Source organism: Eucalyptus grandis, chromosome 1, assembly GCF_016545825.1.
Source record: "Eucalyptus grandis isolate ANBG69807.140 chromosome 1, ASM1654582v1, whole genome shotgun sequence".
Lineage (NCBI taxonomy): Eukaryota > Viridiplantae > Streptophyta > Magnoliopsida > Myrtales > Myrtaceae > Eucalyptus > Eucalyptus grandis.
Window position 1 is genome coordinate 16,354,174 of NC_052612.1, and position 24,242 is coordinate 16,378,415.

The window sequence follows — 24,242 nt, forward strand, 5'->3', positions numbered from 1 at the left end:
CAAATTCTATAACATGTTTCTAGTGATTCACATGGTATCATCAAATGATACAAGTCTTGGATAAGAATCTACAACGCACTAGAACGCCCTTAGAATATTTTTTAGATAATGGTCATTTACATCAGACCAATTACTTGATACGAAATACTGTTTTGTCTCAGAGACATAATTAGTTAGCCACAACATTAGAACTATATTGGCAAAGTCACAAAGTTGAAAAAATTCTGGATTATATCGAAATGCTATATAATGGATATAAGACCGAGTTAATGATTTTTCTTTGGGTAATTGCACCAGGAATGTTAAAACTTGGAGCGTGAGTGTACTCAATGTTCTCAACGCAGAGCCATGCAAACTTCGCGTCTTCAAGCTCGCTATCTTGCGGAGCCGTCCCTGAGACCACATTGAATTGAATGTCTGCAGGAGTAAAATTATCAGAATCCTGAGCCAGCCATCTCCCACCGACCTGTCTCAATGAAAGCTTCCCGTTTTCGTTCTTCTTCGCTTCCAGAATCCTCAACGTTTTCAATTTCTCACGGAGAACCTCTAGCCCCTTCTTTGAGTACTTTGGTGCCACCACAGTCTCATAGAACATTCGAGTTTCGCCATCAGTTGGCTTCAATATGCACAGTAGGACAATGCAAGGTTAGTGTTGATGTTCAGCTCAATCAATTTTATCAAGTGAAACATTACAATACTGACTCAGCAATAGGAGACCCACACCTACACCAGCATTGTCGTTCAATTTCGAGGGATGCCCGTGCTGAATGAGGTTTTAAGTTTCAAAACTCGCGATCCTTTGTATTTATCAGAGAATTATAATATATTATGCAAAGTGACAATAGGCATAACATTTGTAGCCTAATTCGTAGCTCAAACTAGTTGACTCAAGAATGAGCTTCAATCTGGAACTCTATTGATTTAAAAAATGACAAGCCTCTTTCAGTTTACTATATTTGGATTCGGTGGGTCTACTATATAAGGAAATTAGAATTTTCTTTTTGTAAACTTACATAATGAAATAAGTATATACCTCATCAATTTCTACGTTGAAAGGCCACTATACCACCAAATGCACTAACCTTTGACTGCTAATGTGCATGCTTCAACAATACAACCACCGAAAACCACCCCACAAGGATTTTTATGCTTTAAAACGACACATGTAGGGTCGCTAAACTGGGATACGTAATTCAAGGCAGCATCCGCATCCAGATGGTTATATGACACTTCCTGCAGCATCAATACATAATTCACAACAAATGAGAGAGAGATCTGCTATTGTTAACATGATCTGTTGATGAAGTAAAAGAACTTTATGGAAAAAAACTATTCTTGCAATTGCTCAGAGACTTCTAAAGAGCATCTAATCTCATCTCAAACACATGGTTATGATACTAAAAAGGAAGCCAATTAGTCCCCTGTATCGCTAATCTCCTTCGTAAAACATTATTAGTGTTTCCACTAACATTCTGCACACTAACATATACAGATAGTTGACATGGAAAAAAAAGAAACTAGATGCTCCTTAAGAATGATTTGTAATATTATGTCAACCTGCCAACAAAACCAAAAGTTGAAGCTACCCAATCAGATGGAGTAATTTGGTATATAAATGCTCTATATTTGCCATCACACATAGGCTAGCATTTTACCACAAATTGAAGGGTGGAAGATCATTATGTTGAAGAAGCAAATAAACTGCCTGAGAGATTGGAAATGAGTACCTCCTGTTCTAATCCCATATTGATTTCTTAAGGCCTTTGTCAATTTATCAAAAAGCTTTAGCTATTAGATGAAAATAGCTTCTATTATTTACATTCAATAACAAGATTCAATTTTAGAAACTGCCTCCTCTATCTAATGAAGTTTTCAAAGCTAGATAATTACTAGATTCGCTGCAATTTCAACTTCCTCAAAAGATTGACCTTGATGTAAAAATATGACATTCAAGGACTCACCTTTCCATGATGTTGGATTGCAGTTGCAATACCACCTCCATTAACCTCAGCAAGACTCTTGTCCACATGCAGCCTTCTGCTGGGGATTTTCACCATAATGAAGAGAACTTTTAAGAGATAGAGGCACTGTTAAGCTAGAAGGGAATTTCCTATCAAAAGGAAGAGTTGTCAACCTCCACATAAATCAGTTAAAAACTAACAAGGTAACAGAACCTACTGAAATTATTGATTTCCAAAGGAAACGAACTAAAGAATACAGCAGAACCAAGTCTCTAAAAAAGCCCCTTACTTGCATGTGTTTAGACCTACATGCATTTTTAATTGCCTTAGTGGCTATGACATCAATTGAGAACACGAACCAGATGAATACCTCCATTCGTTTGTCTCCAGAGCCACTCTAACACTGCAGAATCATAGGAAGCAACACGTTGAAAGGCCTTCCAAGAAAGTTTTCTATGAAACTGTTGATCATCTCCATTACTCTTCAGGAACTCCAGCAGCACAGGGTAGTCGTGTGAATCAACCACAAGTGAGACATCCTGATGATTCTGTTAGAAGATAAATGCCAACATCAATTCAGATTAAGGGCATATAATGGCACTTGATACAAAATTATAGAAAAATTTACCACATGTATATTGATACAAAAAGGCACAAAGCCAGCAACATTTCTTCAAAAAAGTGCAACATATCGGACATACCTATTTTAGTTTATAATTTAACAAGCAAAATTGTTGTTTTAGCATAAAAGCATGAGAGAAATCATTACCCAAATAGTAAGAAGATAATCTGGGGTCGCAATCTCAATGGAAAAGTTAACATGCTTTCAGTCAATTACATGCCTCAGTTACAAGTGCCGTCATAGCAAAGTTTGCTGGATATCCGCAAGCCCAGTGTGACCGAAGACACCAATACAATCATATTCTCTCATACGTCCAAATTGAGATGCAATGAAGCAAAACTGAAACATAAGCAAGTCTATGCTCTAATAACAATGAACATGAACATGTAATAGTAAAAAACCTTTGCAGCAGCTCTGATCGTGGCAGGACCACCAATATCAACATTCTCAATTCCATCTTCAAATCAACCACAGAGGTAGCTATGTCGTAGAAAGGATACAAATTAATCACCACTACATCAGAAGTACCTGCACAAGTTCCATCTTGCATTTAGTATAGTAAAATTATGTAGGACCATAGTAACGCCAAGAACATTATTTGTTTATCCTCAGAATTTCTAAGCTGAAAAACGGTCAGAATGTTACCACAGGAAACTCACCAATTCCATGCTTATCAAGAGCCTCCATGTGATGCTGTTGATCTCTCCTAGCAAAAATTCCTCCACGAATATGAGGATGCAAGGTCTTTATGCGACCATCCAGCTGTTAAATAGGGTAATGTAACATTCCCAAGTTAAAATCTAAATCATTTTGCCAAAAGAAGATTATTCTGTTTGGTGTGCGCCTGGTTGCAGAGACAAGAGATGAAATTATCATATGTGAATGTCAAAGAGGGAAATCCTTGGTCAAAGGTCTCAAACAACAGAGATAACAACCACTCACAAAGAGAGGCACCATGACTACTTGAAATATACTAATTGAATATTGTGATCTTGAATTTACCAGGGAAGTAATTCTTCTTAGTAAGGGGTGCAAGCAAGCACAGTGCAAATCCGCATCTGATTTCTTTAAAAGATGCACTCACTTTGACCATTAGTAAGACAAGAAGTATTTGCAGAAAATAAGAAAAGAGATGTGCTAGGTTTCGATGGCTCAACAAGTTTGTAAGGATGAATGGATCTCAAAAGGGAGAAAATATAAGTTTGGGGCATCAGGTGCTCTATGCCGCCTAAGGACAAATGGCACTCACATTCACGACAGAATCTTGAAAATATGGTCTCAGTAGAGGAACTTTCGAAAATCTTTGATGAGCATTAATGACTAGAAATTGATTTTTTTTGTCATGAGCTGGAAAGTCTTGAGCTGTCTGAAGTGGTTAAGATATCTGATTTATGCCACCATTGTTAGGAATAGATGTAGCATGATAATGTTAGCAAAAGCTGTGAAGATCCCAGAAAAACCACTTGAAGCCAAGAGGGATTTCAAATTGTATGGCATCAGTGCAGTGCCAATCTCGACCGTCATCATCACTCGTTACAATCAGCCTCCTAAGACAAGGCAACTAAAGAACGAAAAGAATAAACAATGCAAGTAAGGGACAAAGAAACAAACCATCTCCGGGAGGCAAGTAAGCTGTTCCACTTTGGTGACGGACAACCCAGCATTTTCCAGAGCAGATGCGGTTCCTCCAGTTGAGACAACAGTATACCTAAATGTTTTAATCGGTTAAGACAACATGAACACTTGAATATGCTGACCCGACGAGTACTCATACCATGCACACCCCTGTATAAAAATACAATCCACAAGCAATGAAACGTGCCCAAAATCCAATCCAACAAAAACAGCGTGGCTTCAGCACCTAAGCTACACCACACGCACACGCATACGCATAAGAACACGCACACAAGAGAAGTGTGCAAACTAAAGTCCTCACCCCAATTCCTGGAGGCCCTTTCCAAGAAAAGCCAAATCAGTTTTGTCAGACAAAGATATCAACGCCTGCTTGCCCCCCGAACATTGAAGAGAGGAAAAAAAATCAGATTTTTGTTGCATTTACAAAAGGGCACACGCCAAGAAAAAAAAGAACGACGAGGCTGAAGCAGCCCTCTTCATAATCTGGAATGATAAGATCAACGAAGAAGTTAAAGACACGAGAGAAAAGAGGGGTACGAGTAGAAGAAGGGAGTAGCTCCTTGTCGGGCGCGGACAGAATCTCAGCCTCTGCAGCCATGGCTTTGATCGGAGGAGCAGCGCGCGACGAAGAACACGATTGAAGTCGAACACACGCCACAGGTACCTGCAACCCCCATGAGACAAGACGGAGAAAAAGCAGAGAGGTCGAGAGCTGAGACTGAAAGCCACACAAAAAGAGAAGGACCAAACGAAAAGAAAACAAAAAATTTATGAGATGAACGAATTGCGCCGGAATTTCTACCGGCTGAGAGGTGGAAGTGTGACGACCCGAGCGGCGGTGCGCGGAGAGGAGGGATGGCGGTGCGTCCGCGCCTCGGTCCCCGGACATGTGCAAGGAAGGAGTCCTCTCCCTCTTGTCCCACATCGCTTAGGGGGAGTCCAGGGCCAATACTTGGGCCCCTTAACTTGTGTGACCGTTTTAAAACACTGAGGACTCAGTGTTCAAAGCGGACAATATCATACAGTGGGCCCGGGTCGTTACAGGAAGGTCAAGTTCTGGTCCGGTGAATGGTGGAGAAGTGAAGCAAAGAGCTCCAAAAAGAAGCAGCGGCGGAGGAGGTGGAGGCGAGGGAGAACCCAACAAAACCCCTTACCTTCTTCGCGCGGCGCTGGAAGACAGCCGTGGACAAAGGAAAAATGCTAAATGCTTTTGAAGTTGCATTTTTCTATCCTGCGAATAAATTTTGCTGATACATTTTCTTATACATTTTCTGATTATGAAGGGAAGAAGAACGAAATACTCTTGTTTGATAATTGAACCTCATGGGAAATCTTCATGGTCGTGAGAATTTGAATACCACTCTATCCCAAAATCGATAATAAGCAAATCTCCATGATCTCACAAACATTAATGGACCACAAAAAATCCAGAAACCAACGACGAACCCAAGCGGTAGGCCCATGTAAAACCACTTTTTCTCGCTATCATCATTGTCGCCATCGGCATCAACTTCTTCCGTCCCGTTTGGGGTAATTGAGCAACTTTTGTTGAGCTGAAGCCCACACAATCCGAGGTTCCCTTCAAAAGAACTTCTAGAAAATGTGAGAAATTGTCCGCTTGTTGGGATGTTTCCTACAAGTTGATTGTTTGAGAGGTTCAGCAACGAAAGGAAATTGAGATTTGCAAGTTGAGCTGGTATGGTTCCATTAAGGTAATTCACCGATAGATCCAGCGACTCAATCTGATGCAAATTCCCAAAAATAGGAGGAATTGAACTTGAGATGGCATTGTGTGATAGGTTGAGGACATGAAGTGCTTTGAGATCTCCAATTGTATTGGGTATTGGACCCTCCAATCTATTGCTCGAGAAGTCGATGGACGTGAAAATAGTGAGGATCTTAACGAGTTCTAACCGTATATCTTTCAAGGTTACACTCAGTGTTACTTCATAGTAAACCACATCAAGTTGGTAACGGGCAGACTGATATTGCAGGTGATCAAAGTTGACATTGGCCTTCATAGCCTCCCAAGATGCCAGGAGACTCGTAGGTAGCATGCCGCCAAAATCATTTGAAGACAAGTCAATGATTTGAAGCATCTGCCAGGAGCTACGACTATGCGGACATCCAATTTCCCCATGCAATTTGTTGGATCGTAAAACGAGGATACGGAGACTCGATATAGACTCGAGATGGCACGGAAATGTCCCATCTATTTGATTGTCCCCAATGTTCACGAAATCCAATGTCATGCAATTTGCCAATGATAACGGAATCTGGCCTTGCAACAAATTCTCACTGATATCCAATGTCTTCAGATTGCATGTTCTCGGGATGTTTTGTGGAATTTCGCCATTGAATTGGTTGTTCCTTACATTCAATACAATGAGGGACTTCAACTCCATTAAACAATCAGGAATAGTTCCATTCATATGGTTATGCGATAAGTCAAGCACTTGAAGAGAACTAACTTTGCAAATAGACTGTGGGATGCACGCATGGAAATTATTCTGCGAAAGGGAGAAGAAATCCAAGTTTTGTAAGTTGTCGCCGATGTCATCCGGAATAACAGAATATATGTTGTTACTTGATAAATCCAAGTAGTAAATATTTGATGGCAAGGGTGGCATATTCCCTCGGAGCTTGTTTGAATGGAGGTCGACAAGCCTCGGACCAAAAGTAAGATTGCCTAGGGGTGTTTCGAAATCTTCAAATAAATTAAAGGAAAAATTGAGACGATCAAGACTTTCTAGGGTCCATATCCATCTTGGTATATCCCCTTGAATATAATTGTGGGAGAGGTCAAGGATGATCAATTCAGACTGGTTAGCCAAAAACCGAGGCAATGTCGTCAACTGGCAAGAAGCCAAATATAAGGCTCTAAGATTAGGAAATGAAAATGCTTGGGAAGCAGTATTTGTGGCATCAATGGAGAAATGATTGTAGGAAAGATCCAAATACGAAAGATATCTCAATTGATGAACCCAATTAATATGGAATGAGCCACTAAAATTATTGGAAGAAAGTGAGAGGTACTTGAGCCCTCGGAGTTCCCATATAGACGTCGGTAGTTCTCCTTCTATGTTGGTGTTGCTCAAATCAAGTAGTTGCAGCATGTGTGAGGGAGCATCATGAGATCCCTCCAATTGACCAGAAAATCGATTGTTGGAAAGATATAGCCCCCGAATAGATGGATGTGTGAATAGAGATGACGGAATATTTCCTTCAAGTAAATTGAATCGGAGGTTGAGATTAAGAAGACTTGAGAGGGATTCCCATTGTGTTGAATCAATCGAACCAATTAGACTATTGTGGGACAAAGTGACTTGTGTTAGATTCTTGGACTTGCTGAGCGATGGAATTGGACCAGTAAAATTGTTGAATGAGAAGTCCAAATAAGAAAGTCGCAAGAGATTCGCAAAAGAGCTTGGGATATTTCCATGAAAGCGGCATTTCACCAATTCTATTCTCGACAGATTCCTAAGACTACCAATTGAATCTGGGAGCCTCCCAGACACATTTGTGTAGCTAAGAACCAATGTTTGAAGAGAACCATTCTCCGGAAATTTTGGCAAAGAACCCTGAAGGAGTTCGTTGCAAGATAGGTCAAGGATTTGAAGTGTTTGTACCTGGAAGATTTCATGAGGAAGTTCTCCATGTAGGTTACAATCAATTAGGCTCAGAGTTTTCAAGCTGGAGAAATTCACTAAGAACTGAGGAACTGTGGATAACAAGTTGGAATCAAGTTGAATGACCGAGAGATTAGTCAGACTCATAAGGGAAGGGTCAATAGGACCAGACAGAGAACAACAAGACATGCTCAACACCTCAAGTTTCAGCACTGAAGAAGACAAGGAGTCACACCACTCACTTTCCTCAGCAAACAAATTGACCCCATCAAGGTAGAGCTCTCTCAACTCCCCTAAATCCCCAATTAATGAACCTAAATTGGGTTTCTCCAACATCAGCAAAGGCTCACCAGGGCAGTAAATTAGACTAAGATCAAGAGTACGTAGATTCTTTAGGCGCGATAGCTCCACAGGAATCTGCCCAGTGAATCCAGCATTGGACAAGTTGAGATGTGCCAAGTGACTGAGATTCGCGAGGGCCGGTGGAATTGCCGTGGAGTTGAAGTCATTGAATGCCAAGTTCAGATTCTGAAGGAACTCGAGCCTGAAGAGGCTCGACGAATCGTCAATTCCGCCAGAGATCGACTCATTGCTCAAATCAAGACCGACCACGAGTCCGTCCTCGCACGTCACGCCACTCCATGAATCGGCACTTTGGTCCCACTGTACTAGCTTGGAAGACATGGAGGCTTTAAAGACGAGGGTGTTTCTCAGCTCGAGCAAGAGTGATCTCTGGTCGACATCGAGACACTGGGCTGACGCTGAAGCCATAGTAGCAACGTTAGAGAAAATGGAGATTGTGGCTATGGCAAAAAGAAGCCATGAGACAATCGAACCGTTCATTGGAGGAAGAGGTTGAGGAAGAGAGCGGGAAGAGGAGTTGTCAAAGGAAAGCGCAAAGCCTGGTGTTGATGTTCGGATGTCATTCCTTAGTCACCGAAGTTTGGCTTTTATTTCACTTTCGACGATACTAGCACAAAAATTCTTTATTTAAAATGTTTTTTCAATCGAAACGAAAGGCCATAGTTTTATTTTCCAGGAGAAAAGAGGGAAAAAAAAACTTGAAATGTTGAGATTAGAACATGACTTCCTCGGAAATATCTATGGTTCGTCTTTTTTTTTTTTAAGATCATAAAACAAATGATATTATGTGATCGGTTTCGTTTTTGTACTCACATGAACATGTAGAGATCCATTAAAAGTAAATAATGGATAGAAATAATAGCATTTGACCGTAACACTAAAACACATATATTAAATTCTCTTTCTTTATTCAATAAGTAGATTCAAGAAAAGAAATCAAATGATTTACTTATATTTGAATTTGATTGTAAATATTTTATAGTACTATCAAAAGAGAAAAAAAGTATAAACTATAAAATCACAAAATATTATGCATTAATTACGAAATATGAAACAGGAAAATACAATAATATGTTCAAAAGTAGAATGAAAACCCGAATAAGAAAAAAACTAAGAGTAAACCGAAAGGAAAAATAAGAAGAACAAGGAAAACGATGAAAAAATGGACGTTATCTTTAGTGGTTTAAAGGAAAATAAAAAGGGGAAATTCAAAAAGATTTAAAATTAAAAGAAAGAAAAGAAAAGGCGAACTGTATGCGTGTGGAATTGATCCACAGTGCATGCTGAGAAAGTACCATGGGCCCATCTCCATCGTGCAAAATGGGCAAGGGAGGAGGGGAAAGGGACGATTTTGTCTAGTGTTAGCGTCCGTTGCGAGACTGATGATGCTACGTTGCTTTCTCTGCAAACTCATGCATAGGGAATGGGAGCAGACCCGCGTCGAAGTACGCTTTTCTTTATTCGTTTGCGGATATCTTGGCGTCAATTTAGGTAGCGCCGGCCAGATCAAGAAAAATCAAACTTCAATAGATAGGACATGACCAGCTTAAGGAATTGGTTTATAAGTTATAATTAGTGATGAAAATAGAGATCGTCGAGTAGTGCCCAAATCCAAAGGATGATTCGATATTAGAACGATCGAGATATTTGCACTTCAAAAAACGGTAAATTTTATATTTGATCCATACTCGTTACAACCACTAAAGTCAATATTGAATCAAAGATGGATTAGATTTTATTAAACTGAAAAGAAAAATAAGAAGAAAAAGGAAACAGGCTAAAAGAAAAACTATGAAACAACAGGCATTATGTGGTTTAAAGGAAAATAAAAAGAGTGAAAAATCCAAAAAAAATTAAAATTAAAATTAAAAAGAAAGAAAAGGAAAAGCGTACTGTAAGCATGTTCAAAAGAAAGAAAAGAAAAAGCGAACTGTAAGCATATTCGGCTACTGCAGGAAAGAAGGAAAACCCAAAAAAAAAAAAAAAAAAAAAAAACCCTTGCCATTTATTTTATTTCAAGAACAGAGAATTGCAAGGGAGGAGGGGGAGGAAAACAGGGGATGCTTCAGCTTGGAAATTGGGAGCAGTCAAAGTAAACGCCTGCTGGTGGGGACGATTCTGTCTAGTCTTAACGTTGATTGCGGGACTGACGATGTTGTGTTGCTTTCTCCGTGGAATCATGTGTAGGGTATAGGAGCAAAACGCGTTTGGGTATGTCGTCTTTTCCGTAATCGTTTTGCGGATTTCTTGGCGTCAATTTAAGCTGCGCGGCCAGATCAAGAAAAATCAAACTTCAATAAGTAGGACATGACGAGCTTAGGGAATTGGTTTATAATCTATTGTTAGTCATGAAAACAGAATTTGGTTGATTAGAATGATCGAGAAATTTGCGCTTCAAAAAGCGTTGGATTTATATCAATCCATAATGCCACGTGTGAAGTTAGATATCAATCAAACGCAATTCAAGTTTCATGTGAATAGGCTAGTTTTTAGGTTAGAGATAGTCAATGGGCAAAAGATTGCTGAAAATGTCACAAGTTCTCAATTAAAAGAAAGTAGCTTTTGATCACTCGTTAAAATTTGATAACTAATTGAAAACGAATTTTTATTTTTATTTTTTTATGGATTGATGGTTTTTTTTTTTTTGTGGTTAATTTGGGCTTGGGCCTACTTAAGGGTTCCTAATATTTTAGTAATCTTGATTAGTGTGCGAATGATTCTTATAAGCAAACTCAATTTAATTATATCGTAATTGTACTATGGGTTTGCACTGGGAACGTATTTGTTGGGGCTGACTTCCATGGCTGATGCTACGTAATATTCCATGTCCAAATTTTCTTTGCTTTTCCACCCACCTTAAGTAATGTCATCTTGCGCAAAGTCACAATCATATGCAAGATTCCCTTTGAACGAATGTCTAGTGATGACCGAGACCGACTTTTAAGTGTTGTTGAGGATATTTTTCAGCGGGTACTTAGAAGAGGTCTAGTCAAATATTGTCTATTATTTACATTTGACCTAGACTTAACTCGAGAATTTAAAACTTGGATACTTGATTTAAACTCAATCGAAGCTCAATTCTTTTTTCAAATCGAACTTGACTCGTGATTTATTTTTATAAACTTGAAACGACTTAGTTTGATTCAACTTGATTATCATAGATGAGTTTCTATTGGAGCTTGATTCAAACTTGAGCTCAAATTTGAAAAAATGGACGTTATCTTTAGTGGTTTAAAGGAAAATAAAAATAAAAAAGGGGAAAATTCAAAAAGATTTAAAATTAAAAGAAAGAAAAGAAAAAACTAACTATATGCGCGTGGAATTGATCCACAGTACACGCTGGGAAAGTATCATGGGCCCATCTCCATCGTGCAAAATGGGCAAGGGAGGACGATTTTGTCTAGCGTTAGCGTCCGTTGCGGGAATAATGTATAGGGAATGGGAGCAGACCCGCGTCAAAGTCCGCTTTTCTTTATTCGTTTGCGGATATCTTGGCGTCAATTTAGGTGGCGCTGGCCAGATCAAGAAAAATCAAACTTCAATAGATAAGATATGACCAGCTTAAGGAATTGGTTTATAAACTATGGTTAGTGATGAAAATAGAGATTGTCGAGTAGTGCCCAAATCCAAAGGATGGTTCCGTATTAGAACGATTGAGATATTTGCACTTCAAAAAATGGTAAATTTTATATTTAATCCATACTCGTTACAATCACTAAAGTCAATATTGCATTAGAGATGGATTTGATTTTTGTGTAAATTGACCTGTTTTGGGATCGAAAATAGTCGACAGACAAAAAGTTGCTGAAAATGTCTCAATTTCTCTATTAAAAAAAAGTACCTTTTGATCACTTGTTAAAATTTGATAACTAATTGAAAATGAAAATTTTCTATCAATTTATGGTTGTTCTTTTGTTGATTTGTGATTGTGTCTACTTAAGTGTTCCTACTATTTTGGTAATCTTGACTAGTGTGGTAATAATGATTCTTATAAGTAGACTCAATTTAATTATATCGTGATTGTATTATGGATCTACATTGGGAACTACTAGGGCTGACCTCCACGGTAGGTGCAAGATAATGTTCCATGTTCAAATTTGCTTTGCTTTTCCACCTTAAGTGGTGTCATCTTGCACAAAGTCATGGCAACATTCTCTTTGAATGAAAAGATATGTTTACTGAAAGTCCTAAAACTAATTAGGAAAGTACAGTTGAGTCATAAAACTTGTCAAATTTGTGTAGTCGAGTCATTTCGTTTACACCATACAATAATATGTTGAAAAGATAGAATGAAAAACCAAATGAGCAAAACTAAGAATAAATTTCTCTTTTATTAAACTGAAAAGAAAAATAAGAAGAAAAGGGAGACAGGCTGAAAGAAAAACGATGAAACAATGGGCGTTATGTGGTTTAAAGGAAAATAAAAGAGCGAAAAATCCAAGAAGATTTAAAATTAAAAGAAAGAAAAGAAAAAGCGTACTGTAAGCATGTTCAAGAGAAAGAAAAGAAAAAGCGAACTGTAAGCATGTTCGGCTACTGCAGGAAAGAAGGAAAAACCCAAAAAAAAAAAAAAAAAAAACCCTTGCCATTTATTTTATTTCAAGAACAGAGAATTGCAAGGGAGGAGGGGGAGGAAAAACAGGGGATGCTTCAGCTTGGAAATTGGGAGCAGTCAAAGTAAACGCCTGCTGGTGGGGACGATTCTGTCTAGTCTTAACGTTGATTGCGGGACTGACGATGTTGTGTTGCTTTCTCCGTGGAATCATGTGTAGGGTATAGGAGCAAAAACGCGTTTGGGTATGTCGTCTTTTCCGTAATCGTTTTGCGGATTTCTTGGCGTCAATTTAAGCTGCGCGGCCAGATCAAGAAAAATCAAACTTCAATAAGTAGGACATGACGAGCTTAGGAATTGGTTTATAATCTATTGTTAGTCATGAAAACAGAATTTGGTTGATTAGAATGATCGAGAAATTTGCGCTTCAAAAAGCGTTGGATTTTATATTGAATCCATAGTCGTCACGACCGCTGAAGTTAGATATTGAATCAAACGTGAATTCAAGTTTCTATGTGAATGGGCTAGTTTTTAGGTTAGAGATAGTCAATGGGCAAAAGATTGCTGAAAATGTCACAAGTTCTCAATTAAAAGAAAGTAGCTTTTGATCACTCGTTAAAATTTGATAACTAATTGAAAACGAATTTTTATTTTTATTTTTATGGATTGATGGTTTTTTTTTTTTTTTTTTGGTTAATTTGGGCTTGGGCCTACTTAAGGGTTCCTAATATTTTAGTAATCTTGATTAGTGTGCGAATGATTCTTATAAGCAAACTCAATTTAATTATATCGTAATTGTACTATGGGTTTGCACTGGGAACGTATTTGTTGGGGCTGACTTCCATGGCAGATGCTACGTAATATTCCATGTCCAAATTTTCTTTGCTTTTCCACCTTAAGTAATGTCATCTTGCGCAAAGTCACAATCATATGCAAGATTCCCTTTGAACGAATGTCTAGTGATGACCGAGACCGACTTTTAAGTGTTGTTGAGGATATTTTTCAGTGGGTACTTAGAAGAGGTCTAGTCAAATATTGTCTATTATTTACATTTGACCTAGACTTAACTCGAGAATTTAAAACTTGGATACTTGATTTAAACTCAATCGAAGCTCAATTCTTTTTTCAAATCGAACTTGACTCGTGATTTATTTTTATAAACTTGAAACGACTTAGTTTGATTCAACTCGATTATCATAGATGAGTTTCTATTGGAGCTTGATTCAAACTTGAGCTCAAATTTGACTTTCGTAAAATCCAAACTAATGAGACATGGACTTGACTTAGTCTTGCGCTGTAATTCATACTAATTTAAGCTAGCTTGTGTGGCTTGATTGATTTGCACATGAAAAAGCAATTACAACCTGATGTAGAAGAATTATGTGAGAAAATGCTAGTAAAGCACCTGATCATTCCAATATCGAGTGTTGCGTATCTCGTTCGAGTTGAGTTTTTTCTTCAAATTGGGATAAATCTATTTTTGATCCTCTAATTCATCATATTTATGCGATTGGATCCTCAATAGAGGAAGCCATTCCCACTTCAATGGACAACTGGAGTCCACCATGACCGCTTTTTGAAGGTCAAACTTGTAATAAGTTCTTCACATTTTCCAATTATCACCAATCACCGCCACGGCGTTCGCGGCCACCAAATCCTCCAATACTTCTCGTGTCTCTCGCTTTTCCACCTTTGTCTTCTACATATTACTCTCTTATTTTTTCCTAGAACAAAACTAGTTTCTTTTGATGTTAACATTACTGACTTTTACCTTTTTCAATAATAATAAAAAATCATCCTAACATGCCACACCAACATACTAAAAGTTATTTAAGGACTTGACCGAGAATGGGGTAGAGTTGGAGGAGTTGATTCCCCAAAAAACTAAAATTGAAGGATCCAAATGCACAGACAACATAAGTTAGAGACTAAAATCAAACTTAATCCCACTTGCAAGGAAACACCGGTTAGCTAAGGTATTCAAAACATTATCAACTAATAGAAGAAGTCCTTAAATAATTGTTAATGTGACTAGGAAAATATATTTATAAAGTTCAAGAATCATGTAAACTCTATCTACTAAAAATAGATAAGTGCCAAATTTTCTTATAAATCTCGACCACTAACATAACTATTTTTGTATTATAATTTTGAACATTTCAGTCTTTTCCTTTCTACATAGATCCTTTACTCGTTTCTCAACTTTCCTATATAAATAAATAAATAAAATCTGTTTTTCTTTCCAACTTTTGGATATTATTATTATTATTATTAAGGCTAGGTTTAGTTAAGGGTGTGAAAATGACTAATTTAATCCTAAATCTATCATATAGATTCCGATGTAGTTCTAAAATTTTCAATTGGTCAAATGCAATTCTGAACTTTTGTATTAAATTCCAATATAGTCTTGCTTGTCAATTTTTTCCTGAAAATAGTGATGTTATGTAGCACTACAGCCATCATTGGCCATCCTTTAGGCTCTGCTGGCAATTTACATGGACAAATTTATTCAAAATGATTTTCGAGTAATGTTATTTGTATTTTTTTTTAACTGACGTAGCTTCACACTCTTGAAGGTTAAACTCACTGTATCTTTAAAATAGAGCCCCATATTTGAAATACAACTTATACTACAGGTGATTGAAGCCTACATCAGCCTTCATCACAATTTCGATCTTCAAATTCTATAACATGTTTCTAGTGATTCACATGGTATCATCAAATGATACAAGTCTTGGATAAGAATCTACAACGCACTAGAACGCCCTTAGAATATTTTTAGATAATGGTCATTTACATCAGACCAATTACTTGATACGAAATACTGTTTTGTCTCAGTGACATAATTAGGATGCCACAACATTAGAACTATATTGGCAAAGCCACAAAAATGAAAAAATTCTGGATTATATCGAAATGCTATATCGAAATGCGTATAATGGATATAAGACCGAGTTAATGATTTTTCTTTGGGTAATTGCACCAGGAATGTTAAAACTTGGAGCGTGAGTGTACTCAATGTGCTCAACGCAGAGCCATGCAAACTTCGCGTCTTCAAGCTCGCTATCTTGCGGAGCCGTCCCTGAGACCACATTGAATTGAATGTCTGCGGGAGTAAAATTATCAGAATCCTGAGCCAGCCATCTCCCACCGACCTGTCTCAATGAAAGCTTCCCGTCTTCGTTCTTCTTCGCTTCCAGGATCCTCAACGTTTTCGACTTCCCACGGAGAACCTCTAGCCCCTTCTTGGAGTACTTTGGTGCCACCACAGTCTCATAGAACATTCGAGTTTCGCCATCAGTTGGGCTTCTATATGCACAGTAGGACAATGCAAGGTTAGTGTTGATGTTCAGCTCAATAAATTTTATCAAGTGAAACATTACAATACTGACTCAGCAATAGGAGACCCACACCTACACCAGCATTGTTGTTCAATTTCGAGGGACGCCCGTACTGAATGAGGTTTTAAGTTTCAAAAACTCGCGATCCTTTGTATTTACCAGAGAATTATTATATATTATGCAAAGTGACAATAGGCATAACATTTGTAGCCTAATTCGTAGCTCAAACTAGTTGACTCAAGAATGAGCTTCAATCTGGAACTCTATGGATTTAAAAAATGACAAGCCTCTTTCAGTTTACTATATTTGGATTCGGTGGGTCTACTATATAAGGAAATTAGAATTTTCTTTTTGTAACTTACATAATGAAATAAGTATATACCTCATCAATTTCTACGTTGAAAGGCCACTATACCACCAAAGGCGCTAACCTTTGACTGCTAATGTGCATGCTTCAACAATACAACCACCGAAAACCACCCCACAAGGATTTTTATGCTTTAAAACGACACATGTAGGGTCGCTAAACTGGGATACGTAATTCAAGGCAGCATCCGCATCCAGATGGTTATATGACATTTCCTGCAGCATCAATACGTAATTCACAACAAATGTGAGAGAGAGATCTGCTATTGTTACCATGATCTGTTGATGAAGTAAAAGAACTTTATGGAAAAAAACTATTCTTGCAATTGCTCAGAGACTTCTAAGGAGCATCTAATCTCATCTCAAAGACATGGTTATGATACTAAAAAGGAAGCCAATTAGTCCCCTGTATCGCTAATCTCCTTCGCAAAACACTATTAGTGTTTCCTTATAACTAACATTCTGCACACTAACATATACAGATAGTTGACATGGAAAAAAAAGAAACTAGATGCTCCTTAAGAATGATTTGTAATATTATGTCAATCTGCCAACAAAACCAAAAGTTGAAGCTACCCGATCAGATGGAGTAATTTGGTATATAAATGCTCTATATTTACCATCACACATAGGCTAGCATTTTACCACAAATTGAAGGATGGAAGATCATTATGTCGAAGAAGCAAATAAATTGCCTGAGATTCGAAATGAGTACCTCATGTTCTAATCCCATATTGATTTCTTGAGGCCTTTGTCAATTTATCAAAAAGCTTTAGCTATTAGATGAAAATAGCTTCTATTATTTACATTTGATAACAAGATCAATTGTAGAAACTGCCTCCTCTATCTAATGAAGTTTTCAAAGCTAGATAATTACTAGATTCGCTGCAATTTCAACTTCCTCAAAAGATTTGACCTTGATGTAAAAATATGACATTCAAGGACTCACCTTTCCTTGATGTTGGATTGCAGTTGCAATACCACCTCAATTAACCTCTGCAAGACTATTGTCCACATGCAGCCTTCTGCTGGGGATTTTCACCATAATGAAGAGAACTTTTAAGAGATAGAGGCACTGTTAAGCTAGAAGGGAATTTCTCTATCAAAAGGAAGAGTTGTCAACCTCCACATAAATCAGTTAAAAACTAACAAGGTAACAGAACCTACTGAAAAACTAACAAGGTAACAGAACCTACTGAAATTATTGATTTCCAAAGGAAACAAACTAAAGGATACATCAGAACCAAGTCTCTAGAAAAGCCCCTTACTTGCATGTGTTTAGACCTACATGCATTTTTTATTGCCTTAGTGGCTACGACATCAATTGAGAACACAAACCAGATGAATAGCTCCAGTTGTTTGTCTACAGAACCACTCTAACACTGCAGAATCATAGGAAGCAACACGTTGAAAGGCCTTCCAAGAAAGTTTTCTACAGAACTGTTGATCATCTCCATTACTCTTCAGGAACTCCAGCAGCACAGGCTAGTCGTGTGAATCAACCACAACTAAGACATCCTGATGATTCTGTTAGAAGATAAATGCCAACATCAATTCAGATTAAGGGCATATAATGGCACTTGATGCAAAATTACAGAAAAATTTACCACATGCATATTGATACATAAAGGCACAAAGCCAGCAACATTTCTTCAAAAACAGTGCAACATATCAGACATACCTATTTTAGTTTATAATTTAACAAGAAAAATTGTTGTTTTAGCATAAAAGCATGAGAGAAATCATTACGCAAATAGTAAGAAGATAATCTGGAGTCGCAATCTCAATGGAAAAGTTAACATGCTTTCAGTCAATTACATGCCTCAGTTACAAGTGCCATCATAGCAAAGTTTGCTGGATATCCGCGAGCCCAGTGTGACCGAAGACACCAATACAATCATATTCTCTCATACGTCCAAATTGAGATGCAATGAAGCAAAACTGAAACATAAGCAAGTCTATGCTCTAATAACAATGAACATGAACATGTAATAGTAAAAAACCTTTGCAGCAGCTCTGATTGTGGCAGGACCACCAATATCAACATTCTCAATTCCATCTTCAAATCAACCACAGAGGTAGCTTTGTCCTAGAAAGGATACAAATTAACCACCACTACATCAGAAGTACCTGCACAAGTTCCATCTTGCATTCAGTATAGTAAAATTATGTAGGGCCATAGTAACGCCGAGAACATTATTTGTCTGTCCTCAGAATTTCTAAGCTGAAAAACGGTCAGAATGTTACTACAAGAAAACTCACCAATTCCATGCTTATCAAGAGCCTCCTGGTGATGCTGTTGGTCCCTCCTAGCAAGGATTCCTCCATAAATATGAGGATACAAGGTCTTAACGCGACCATCCAGCTGTTAATAGAGTAGTGTAACATTCCCAAGTTAAAATCTAAATCATTTTGCCAAAAGAAGATTATTCTGTTTGGTGTGCGCCTGGTTGCAGAGACAAGAGATGAAATTATCATATGTGAATGTTAAAGAGGGAAATCCTTGGTCAAAGGTCTTAAACAACAGTAACCGTTCACAAAGAGAGGCACCATGACTACTCGAAATGTACTAATTGAATATTGTGATCTTGAATTTAGTAAGGAAGTAATTCTCCTTAGTAAGGGGTGCCAGCAAGCACAGTGCAAATCCGCATCTGATTTCTCTAGAGAATCAAGATTGAAGTGCACTCACTTTGACTTTTAGTAAGACAAGGAGTATTTGCATAGAAGAAGAAAAGAGATGCGCTATGTTTCAATGGTTCAACAAGTTTGTAAGGATGAATGGATCTCAAAAGGGAGAGAAGATAAGTTTGGGGCATCAGGTGCTCTATGCCACCTAAGGACAAATGGCACTCACATTTACGACAGAATCTTGAAACTATGCTCTTGGTAGAGGAACTCTTGATAATCCTTGATAAGCATTAACAACTAGAAATTGATTTTTTTTGTCATAAGCTAGAAAGGCTTGAGCTGTCTGAAGTGGTTAAGGTATCTGATCTATGCCACCATTGTTAGGAATAGATGTAGCATGATACTGTTAGCAAAAGCTGTGAAGATCCCAGAAAAACCACTTGAAGCCAAGAGGGATTTCAAGTTGTATGGCATCAGTGCAGTGCCAATCTCGACTGTCGTCATCACTCGTTACAATCAGCTTCCTAAGACAAGGAAACTAAAGAAAGAAAAGAATATACAATGCAAGAAAGGGACAAAGAAACAAACCATCTCTGGGAAGCAAGTAAGCTGTTCCACTTTGGTGACGGACAACCCAGCATTTTCCAGAGCAGATGCGGTTCCTCCAGTTGAGACAACAGTATACCTAAATATTTGACCCGTTTAAGACAACATGAACACTTGAATATGCTGACCCGACAAGTACTCATACCATGCGCACCCCTGTATAAAAATACTATTTTCAAGCAATGAAACGTGCCTAAAATATAATCCAACAAAAACAGCGTGGCTTCAGCACCTAAGCTACACCACACGCACACGCACACGAACACGCACACAAGAGAAGTGTGCAAAGTAAAGTCCTCACCCCAATTCCTGGAGGCCCTTTCCAAGAAAAGCCAAATCAGTTTTATCAGACAAAGATATCAATGCCTGCTTGCCCCCTGAACATTGAAGAAAGGAAAAAAAATCAGATTTTTATGCATTTACGAAAGGGCACACGCCCAGAAAAAAAAAACGACGACGCTGAAGCAGCCCTCTTCATAATCTGGAATGATAAGATCAACGAGGAAGGTAAAGACACGAGAGAAAAGAGGGGTACGAGAAGAAGAAAGGCGCAGCTCCTTGTCGGGCGCGGACAGAATCTCAGCCTCGGCAGCCATGGCTTTGATCGGAGGAGCAGCGCGCGACGACGAACACGATTGAAGTCGAACACACGCCACAGGTACCTGCAACTCCCATGAGGCAAGACGGAGAGAAAGCAGATAGAGTCGAGAGCTGAGACTGAAAGCCACACAAAAAGAGAAGGACCAAACGAAAAGAAAACAAAAATATTTATGAGATGAACGAATTGCGCCGGAATTTCTACCGGCTGAGAGGTGGAAGGGCAAGCTCTGGTCCGGTGAATGGTGGAGAAGTGAAGCAAAGAGCTCCGGAAAGAAGCGGCGACGGCGGCGGAGGAGGAGGTGGAGACGGCGGGAGAACCCAACATGCTTTGCTCTGCTCCGCGCGGCGCTGGAAGACGGCCGGGGACGTGGCAAAGGCACAAAGGAAAAATGCTAAATGCTTTTGAAGTTGCATTTTTCTATCCTGCGAATAAATTTTGCTGAAAATATGTTGGAGATAGTTGCCACGCTTGGATTAATCGATTATTTCCTTATACATTTTCTGATTATGAAGAGAAGAAGAACGAAATACTCTTGCTCGAGTTTGATAATTGAACCTCATCGGAAATCTTCATGGTCATGAGAATTTGAATAGCACTTTATCCCAAAATCGATAATAAGCAAATCTCCATGATCTCATAAACATTAATGGACCACAAAAAACCCGAAGCCAACGACGAACCCAAGCGGTATGCCCATGTAAAACCACTTTTTCTCACTATCATCATCGTCGCCATTGTCACCAACTACTTCTGTCCCATTCGTGGTAATTGAGCAACTTTTGTTGAGCAGAAGCCCACACAATCCAAGGTTTCCTTCAAAAGAACTCTTGGCAAATGTAAGAAACTGTCCGCTTGTTGGGATGTTTCCTACAAGCTGATTGTTTGAGAGGTTTAGTAAGGAAAGGAAATCGAGATTTGCAAGCTGAGGTGGTATGCTTCCATTAAGGTAATTCACCGATAGATCCAGCGACTCAATCTCATGCAAATTCCCCAATATAGGAGGAATTGGACCCGAGATGGCATTGTGTGATAAGTTGAGGACATAAAGTGCTTTGAGATCTCCAAGTGTATCGGGTATTGGACCCTCCAATCTATTTCTCGAGAAGTCGATCAATGTGAAAATAGTCCAAATCTTAATGAGTTCCAGTCGTAGATCTTTCAAGGTTGCACTCATCGTAGCTTCATAATAATGCTCATCATGATAGTAATCAAGAAATTGATACTGTAGATGATTGAAGTCCTTATTGGCCTTCATAGCCTCCAAAGATGCAAGGAGACTCATAGGCAGTGTGCCACCAAAGTCATTTGAGGACAAGTCAATGATTTGAAGCATTTGCCAGGTGTTGTGATTATGCGGACATCTAATTTCCCCATGCAATTTGTTGGATCGTAAAACAAGGACACGGAGACCTGACATAGCCATGAAATGGCATGGAAATGTCCCGTCTATTTGATTGTCCCCGATGTTCACAAACTCTAATGCAATGCAATTTGCCAACAATAACGGAATCTGCCCTTGCAACAAATTCTCACTAATATCTAATGTCCTCAAATTACATGATCTCGGGATGTTTTGTGGCATGTTGCCATTCAACTGGTTATTCCTCAGATTCAATACCTCAAGGGACTTCATTAAACAATCAGGAATAGAGCCATTCAAATGGTTATGTGATAAGTCGAGAACTCTAAGACCACTAGCATTGCAAATAGACGGCGGGATGAAACCATGGAAATTATTCTTCGAGAGGATAATAAATATCAAGTCTGGTAGGGTGTTGCTGATGTTATCCGGAATAACAGAGGTGAAGTTGTTATTTGAGAAATCGAAGTAGGAGGCATATGACCACAAGGGTGGGAATTTCCCTCGAAGCATGTTTGAATGGAGGTCAACAACTTCCACACCACTAGTAAAATTTCTGGGAGTGTTTCCATATCTTCAAAAAATTAGAGGAAAGATTGAGAAGCCTAAATGTCCATATCCATCTCAGTATAGTTCCTTGAATAGAGTTGTTGGAGAGGTCGAGGGAGGACAATTCGGATTGATTAGCCAAAAATTGAGGTAATGTCGTCAACTGGCAAGAAGCCAAATTTAAGTATTTAAGGTTAGGGAATGAAAAGGCTTGGGAAGCAGTATTTTTGGCATCAATGGAGAAATAATTGTAGGAAAGATCCAAATCTGAAAGATTTCTCAATTGCTGTACCCAATTAATATGGAATGAGCCACCAAAATTATTGGAAGAAAGCGAGAGGTAGCAGAGCCCTCGGAGTTCCCATATAGATGTCGGTAGTTCTCCTCCTATATTGTTGTTGCTCAAATCAAGTTTTTGCAGCATGTGCGATGGAGCATCAAAAAATCCCTTCAATTGACTAGAAAAGCGGTTGTTGGAAAGTAAAAGCTCCTGAATCGATGGATGTGTGAACAAAGATGAAGGAATATTTCCTTCAAGTAAATTGAATCCCAGGTCAAGAATAAGAAGACTCGAGAGGGATTCCCATTGTGTTGAATCAATCGGACCAATTAGACCATTGTGGGACAAAGTGACTTGTGTTAGATTCTTGGACTTGCTGAGCGATGGAATTGGACCAGTAAAATTGTTGAATGAGAAGTCCAAATAAGACAGTCGCGAGAGATTGGTGAAAGAGCTTGGGATATTTCCATGAAAGTTGCAATTCACTAGTTCTATTCTCGAGAGATTCCTGAGATTACTAATTGAATCTGGGAGCCTCCCGGAAATAGGTGTGTGATTAAGAACCAGTGTTTTAAGAGAACCATTCTCTGGAAATTCTGGCAAAGAACCTTGAAGGAGTCCATTGAATGATAAGTCAAGAATCTGAAGTGTTTGTACCTGGAAGATTTCATGAGGAAATTCTCCTTGCAGGCCGCAATAGACTAGGCTTAGAGTTTTCAAGCTGGTGAAATTTGCTAAGAACCGAGGAACTGTGGAGGACAAGCTGTTGCCATCGAGTTGGATGACTGACAAATTAGCAAGACTCATAAGGGAAGCATTGATAGGACCAGACAAAGAACAGTACGACATGCTCAACACCTCAAGTTTTGGCACTGAAGAAGACAACGCGTCGCACCACTCACTTCCCTCAGCAAACACATCAACCCCATCAAGGTACAACTCCCTTAACTCCCCTAAATCCCCAATCAGCGACCTTAAATTGGGCTTCTTAGGGTTCAGCCAAGCCCAACTGAGATCAAGAGTACGTAGCTTTGTCAGGCGTGAAAGCTCCGTAGGAATATGCCCGGTGAATCCAGCATTGGACAAGTTGAGATATGCCAAGCAGCTGAGATTCGCAAGGCCCAATGGAATCATCATGGAGTTGAAGTCGTTGAATGCCAAGTTCAGGCTCTGAAGGAACTCGAGCCTGAAGAGGCTCGACGAATCATCAATTCCACTAGAGATTGACTCTTTGCTCAAATCGAGACCGACCACGAGGCCGTCCTCGCACGTCACGCCACTCCATGAATCGGCGCCTTGGTCCCAAAGCAGTACTAGCTTGACGACACAAAGCTGTCGAAGACGAGACTGTTTCTCAGCTCGAGCAACAACGATCTCCGGTCCACGCCAAGACACTGGGGGAGGACGCTGAAGCCATAGCAACATCAGAGAAGATGGAGATCGTGGATATCGCAAGAAGAAGCCATGGGACGATCGAACCGTTCATCGGAGGGAGAGGTTGAGGAAGAGAGCGGGAAAAGGGAGTCAACCGGAACAAAGTCATCACTGAGGAATGAAGGAGTCGTCCAGGGGAAGCGTGAAGCTTTGTGTTGATACCCGGGCTGTCATTCCTTAGGCACCAGAATCTGGCTTTTATTTCACTTTCGACGATAGTGGCACATATAGTCTTCATGGATATTAAATATCATATCTACATTTATCTCATCTCCTCATATTCCTATTATATCCAATATTATCATGTCTTGA

General features: G+C 39.0%; 3 protein-coding genes and 1 pseudogene across 3 annotated transcripts; all 4 read right to left on the minus strand.

The window, feature by feature from the left end:
* Positions 1–1,521: 1,521 nt before the first annotated feature.
* On the minus strand, positions 1,522–20,873 carry LOC120291657 (annotated as a pseudogene).
* LOC120286277 (bifunctional purine biosynthesis protein PurH-like) lies at positions 15,654–16,668 on the minus strand. The gene is made up of 2 exons (XM_039309330.1): positions 16,535–16,668; positions 15,654–16,071 (listed from the first exon to the last, which is right to left on the minus strand). The coding sequence occupies exons 1-2, from the start codon at positions 16,552–16,554 to the stop codon at positions 15,669–15,671; spliced, it is 423 nt and encodes a 140-aa protein (XP_039165264.1). The 5' UTR covers positions 16,555–16,668; the 3' UTR covers positions 15,654–15,668.
* A 77-nt stretch (positions 20,874–20,950) lies between the features above and the next one.
* Positions 20,951–22,180, minus strand: LOC120295742 (receptor-like protein 6). The gene has a single exon (XM_039317224.1). It carries the CDS (start codon positions 22,178–22,180, stop codon positions 20,951–20,953), a length of 1,230 nt encoding a protein of 409 aa, XP_039173158.1.
* A 31-nt stretch (positions 22,181–22,211) lies between these two features.
* LOC108960039 (receptor like protein 22-like) lies at positions 22,212–23,921 on the minus strand. The gene has a single exon (XM_018874701.2). The coding sequence runs from the start codon at positions 23,919–23,921 to the stop codon at positions 22,212–22,214; it is 1,710 nt and encodes a 569-aa protein (XP_018730246.2).
* Positions 23,922–24,242: the final 321 nt, after the last annotated feature.

What these genes read in the sequence shown, in the direction of transcription:
- LOC120286277 (XM_039309330.1), bottom strand. Translation starts at nt 16,554, where the DNA reads ATGCACATTAGCAGTCAAAG. An exon ending in ATGCACATTAGCAGTCAAAG is followed by an intron (nt 16,072 to 16,534) that starts GTTAGCGCCTTT and finishes CTGTGCATATAG; the next exon opens with AAGCCCAACTGATGGCGAAA.
- LOC120295742 (XM_039317224.1), bottom strand. Translation starts at nt 22,180, where the DNA reads ATGCTTCGAGGGAAATTCCCACCCTTGTGGTCATATGCCTCCTACTTC.
- LOC108960039 (XM_018874701.2), bottom strand. Translation starts at nt 23,921, where the DNA reads ATGTTGCTATGGCTTCAGCGTCCTCCCCCAGTGTCTTGGCGTGGACCG.